The sequence below is a fragment of the Priapulus caudatus genome, unplaced genomic scaffold, assembly GCF_000485595.1.
Source record: "Priapulus caudatus unplaced genomic scaffold, Priapulus_caudatus-5.0.1 Scaffold36, whole genome shotgun sequence".
NCBI lineage: Eukaryota > Metazoa > Priapulida > Priapulimorpha > Priapulimorphida > Priapulidae > Priapulus > Priapulus caudatus.
The window spans coordinates 127,225-131,791 of NW_014577097.1; the positions used below are offsets into that span (position 1 = coordinate 127,225).

Sequence of the window (4,567 nt, forward strand, 5' to 3'; positions counted from 1 at the left end):
ATCCCACCACTCCACCACAGAGTCACCGCAGTAGACGTTAGATGAGCGCTGTCGCTCCGCGGCACTTGTTAATAGTTATTACTATTACTATTACTATTACTAGTACTATTAGTATTAGTTTCTCACACAGCCACAGGTGGAAAGTGTGAGTGCCAAACTGGTTGCTAATCAAGGTAGCAGGTGCTGCTTATTTCGTCAGGTTGTGTTTTGTGAGAGACAAGATGGAACCATGATACAAGATGCTTGATTGATATTGTGACAGTATATTATAATCTAGTAAGCAGTCAAGTGACAGGGATCGGCACCGCTACGTTTACAATAATCTTTTGATTATATGTTAAAAGGCCTTAATTGAATTTTTTGTACACAGGCGACGTTGCCAGTTAATCCCAAGCCATTTCTCAATGGTTTGACTGGAAAGCCTGTGATGGTGAAGCTAAAATGGGGAATGGAGTACAAAGGCTATCTTGTCTCTGTCGATGGATACATGAACTTACAGGTAAATTTTTGTGTGTGAAAATAATGCCAATTTCAGCTATTTTCACCGTCTTTTTTATCGCATACTAACTGCACTCGACCAATTTGTGTGATGACTTTCTTGGCATGACGAGGATTTCAATGTGTTTCAGCTTGCTAACACAGAAGAATACATAGATGGAGCATTGACAGGGAATCTGGGTGAAGTGTTAATAAGGTAGGCAGTGCCATGTGCAATAGTTAGTAAACCAACAGCATCTGTTGCTGTAATATATGTTTAAATATCTACTGCTAAATACTATTGAAATGTATCAGTGACATTAGACATATTTTACTTACCGTTACGGTACCACACAAGGGCCAATTTCCTAAATGTCCTCCAAGTATAACCAGTGCCACCAGGTGCTTGTGCTCGTAGTGTAAATGATGGAGAAGAATTCTTGTTTGACTTGCCGTATTACCCAACACATATCTTGTTTTGTTACAGGTGTAACAATGTTCTTTACGTGCGGGGTGTGGAGGAAGAAGACGAGGAAGGTGAAATGAAAGAGTAGCCAAGGACAGTGCATTTCTGTTTGCTCCCTCAATATTTTGCTGTAAACTGTGTGCATCATGTTTTTAATTTTTGCACGTGTCCTCCGTCAGTCGTGGCGAGCTGTTGTTAAAGTCTCGAATCGGCTTTGTGGCATCGGGCCACGGCTTCTAGCAAGCATCGGCGAAGAGTTTACCGACACTAGCGTCGCACATCCAGCAGTGGAGGTAATGCATTAGTTTGAACGTCAGGTTGCTCACTGTAACATCGTTGTCGACGTGAATAACGAATGTCCACCGGAAGAATGCAGGAAATATCAAGAATTCAGTTTTTTGTACATTCCATGAAGTTGAATTTTTTTAAGCCAATATTTTTGGTTTGACGATGTCAGCTGCATTCAAGAGTTTATCGTTTTTACAGTGTTTTTGTAATAAATACATCAACAAAATCAAGTGTCAGTGTTTTTAGAAATATTTATTGAGGGCAAATCAGGCACCCGTGTCTGTCATCATGAAACCAATTTCAAAACTTCCACTTGGAAACTTCCCAAAGTTCCACTCATGTATTAGCAGCATTATGGCACTAGTAATTAGCTGATATCAAAAGGCATGGCACTATTCTCGTGAGAACAAGCAGAGCAGATTTATAAGGTTTAGCAAAGGAATTATCAAAGCTAATTGAGCTACTGGAATTGGTGGTGATATTTCGATGGTGATTCACCTGCGAGCATGCAGAGGTAATCTGGTGTATTATAGGTAAAAACGGCATATAACTAATGTGATATATAATATCAGGGTATGATCATGGTCCTATGTGGCTTGACACAAATAATAGCGAATGTGTGCGTTTATATTACATCATGCTCATCACATCATTTATAACTATCACAGGTAACAGCTTTATAAGCGACTGAGTTCAGTCATGCTTCAAGTTTAAAACTCTTGAACGCTGAATATTTTCTACTGAAACGCTACGTTGTGAGTGTAATTCTTTTTTTAACAGAACTGTTTTTACGGACGAGTATAAATGTTGAATCACTATCACATAAAAAATGCAATGATTCGATGACAATCCTAAGAACAAGTTCCAAGGTAAAACTGTCATTGAGAAAATATGAACGTTTGGGGGACAGATTGTGAGCCAAATTCATATAGTAAAAGCACTGATGAAATGAATACCTAATCGGGTTAATAAAAGCATGTGTCTGATGAAAACTGCTGCTTCATATTGTATTACGCATATGAAACATGTCTAGTCTTCATGCTGCATGGGCCAATCTAACAACAGATTTGTCTAAACCTATTAGTTCAGATTGTCAATTTGCAATACCAGCCTTGCCTATAAACAGAACTACCACATCAATAACAGCATTCGTGCATAGGCAGAATCAATAAGTGATCCTACACATGTAATCTAGCTAAGGAAGTATAAAAAATATTGGAAGTGAAAATTTTACGTGAGTTCTATTCTTCTCTATTGAGTTGTGCGAACTATTTTGTTCTGCCTCGTGACGGGGCTACAGTCATCTGACTTAACGATGCGGATGTTACCGAGGCACAGGCCACATGTCTCACAGCAGGAGCTATTAGACAGTCGATCAGCCCTAGCCAGAACTGTCGTAAGATCTGAAAAGATTCGGCACACAGTGAGTGAGCAATGGATCAGAGATGAGTTGGAGCCGCTCCGGCCACCTCGTCATTCCCGGCTTATCTTGATCTTGCTGAAGATGAGGCCGACGGCTTCACAGCACGGTGCGAGGAAACAGTCGACTGTTGTGAACCAGAACTGGCGCAACATCTGTTCAACAGAATTAAATGGAGGACATGAAAAGTACATGCAGGTGGCATTTTTCTGGGAAGAGTACACGAGTAACTCTGCCACTGATGATGATTCTACGTGATTCACTGCGACGGACCTTCTCTCTCTGATGTGTTATGAGTGGAAGCTAATCCATCTGGAATAAACGGCTGCCTACTTCTCCCTCACGAGTCATGTCAATGATGACTACTATCCTTGGCTGATATCAATGTCGCCAGCCACTGACGTTAATTTCGTGCAGAGTGGTTATCATTTGTGCGCAAATTTTTTTACAACAACAACTACATTTACCGGCAAGATAAATCTATTGATGTCGCCTCCACGAGAAACGGTGTTTCACCAGAGCATATATTATATATATATAAAGTTGTAGACTTTGCCTGTCCGCACTCGTATAACTAGAGAACTACGCAGCCTAGAGGAAAACTGAAGATATATACAGAATCAGCATGTCTGGGAGATGGTTCTGGCTGGAAAAAAAAATTATAAAAGTTAAAAAATTAAACATTGAAAAAAAAAATCTATTCGTCAATTCATCTTGGAGCATACAGCTTAACATTTTGGACGACTCGATGATACTCTCAACGTATAGTGCCTCAGCGGTCCAACGGATAAGGCATCGGTCTCCTAAACTGGAGATTCTGAGTCCCACCTGGGGGAATATTTTGTTTCTTTACTTTTTGACTGTTTAGTATGTACTTCTGCCACTTCACCGTTAATTTCAAAATTTACAAAATTTTACTACATTTAAAAGTTTAGTAAAAATCTAGAATAAACTATGGTAGATGATAATAATAGCGCAAACTGACGGGAAGACTTCACGGAAGCCTATGTAGGTTACAGATCAAATATATTTTAATTCTTTTTTAAACTCAACTATATATATAGAAGTAACAAATCTTCTAATACATATTTGTGAATGTGCCTCTGTTTGTCTGTTCTCGATGCAAATCAATACGGAGCACTATGAAAATGCCAAAGACGTTCAGTACGGGTAAATTTTGGTGCGGAATGTTTCTTAGCCACCACAAACAGTTTGCAGACCCAAACGTTTCTTAGCCACCACAAACAGTTTGTGGACCCAAAAATTCCTTAGCCACCACAAACAGTTTGTGGGCCCAAAAATTCCTTAGCCACCACAAACAGTTTGTGGACTCAAAAATTTCTTAGACACCACAAACAGTTTGTGGACCAAATAATTTCTTAGCCACCACAAACAGTTTGTGGAACAAAAATTTCCTAGCCACCACAAACAGCTTCCCGCATATTTGCGATTCCCAAAACGTATAGCTATGGAAGAAAAATTGAGCAAATTCGCTGCCCGTCCGAGTTCGTGCGCCAAAAAAAATTTATTGTCCCCCACTTTGTGGGCCGTAATTTGGCTTCTTGTTTACTTGTAACTGATATGTGTGGGTGCACGGTTTGTTTGTGGTGGCTTAGGAATTTTTGGGTCCACAAACTGTTTGTGGTGGATAAGGAATTTTTGGGTCCACAAACTGTTTGTGGTGGCTAAGAAATTTTTGGGTCCACAAACTGTTTGTGGTGGCTAAGGAATTTTTGCGTCCACAAACTGTTTGTGGAGGCTAAGGAATTTTTGGGTCCACAAACTGTTTGTGGTGGCTAACACATTTTTGCGTCCACAAACTGTTTGTGGAGGCTAAGGAATTTTTGGGTCCACAAACTGTTTGTGGTGGCTAATAAATTTATTGGTCTACAAACTGTTTGTGGTGGCTAAGAAAT

General features: G+C 39.8%; 2 protein-coding genes across 2 annotated transcripts in view; one reads left to right on the forward strand and one right to left on the reverse strand.

The window, feature by feature from the left end:
• Positions 1-364: 364 nt before the first annotated feature.
• LOC106817970 (small nuclear ribonucleoprotein F) lies at positions 365-1,461 on the forward strand (the record flags this gene model as incomplete). Its single annotated transcript, XM_014822677.1, has 3 exons — positions 365-499; positions 630-694; positions 965-1,461. Coding segments are annotated over 3 exons (267 nt in total), but the record flags the coding sequence as incomplete, so codon positions are not given.
• Positions 1,462-1,464: 3 nt separating this feature from the next.
• LOC106818346 (caveolin-2-like) overlaps positions 1,465-4,567 on the reverse strand; it is a 5,433-nt gene continuing 2,330 nt past the window's right edge. Inside the window, exon 4 of the mRNA XM_014823066.1 lies at positions 1,465-2,806. Coding sequence (XP_014678552.1) covers positions 2,705-2,806 — 102 coding nt within the window. The 3' untranslated portion in view covers positions 1,465-2,704. The remainder of the gene's footprint in view (positions 2,807-4,567) is intronic.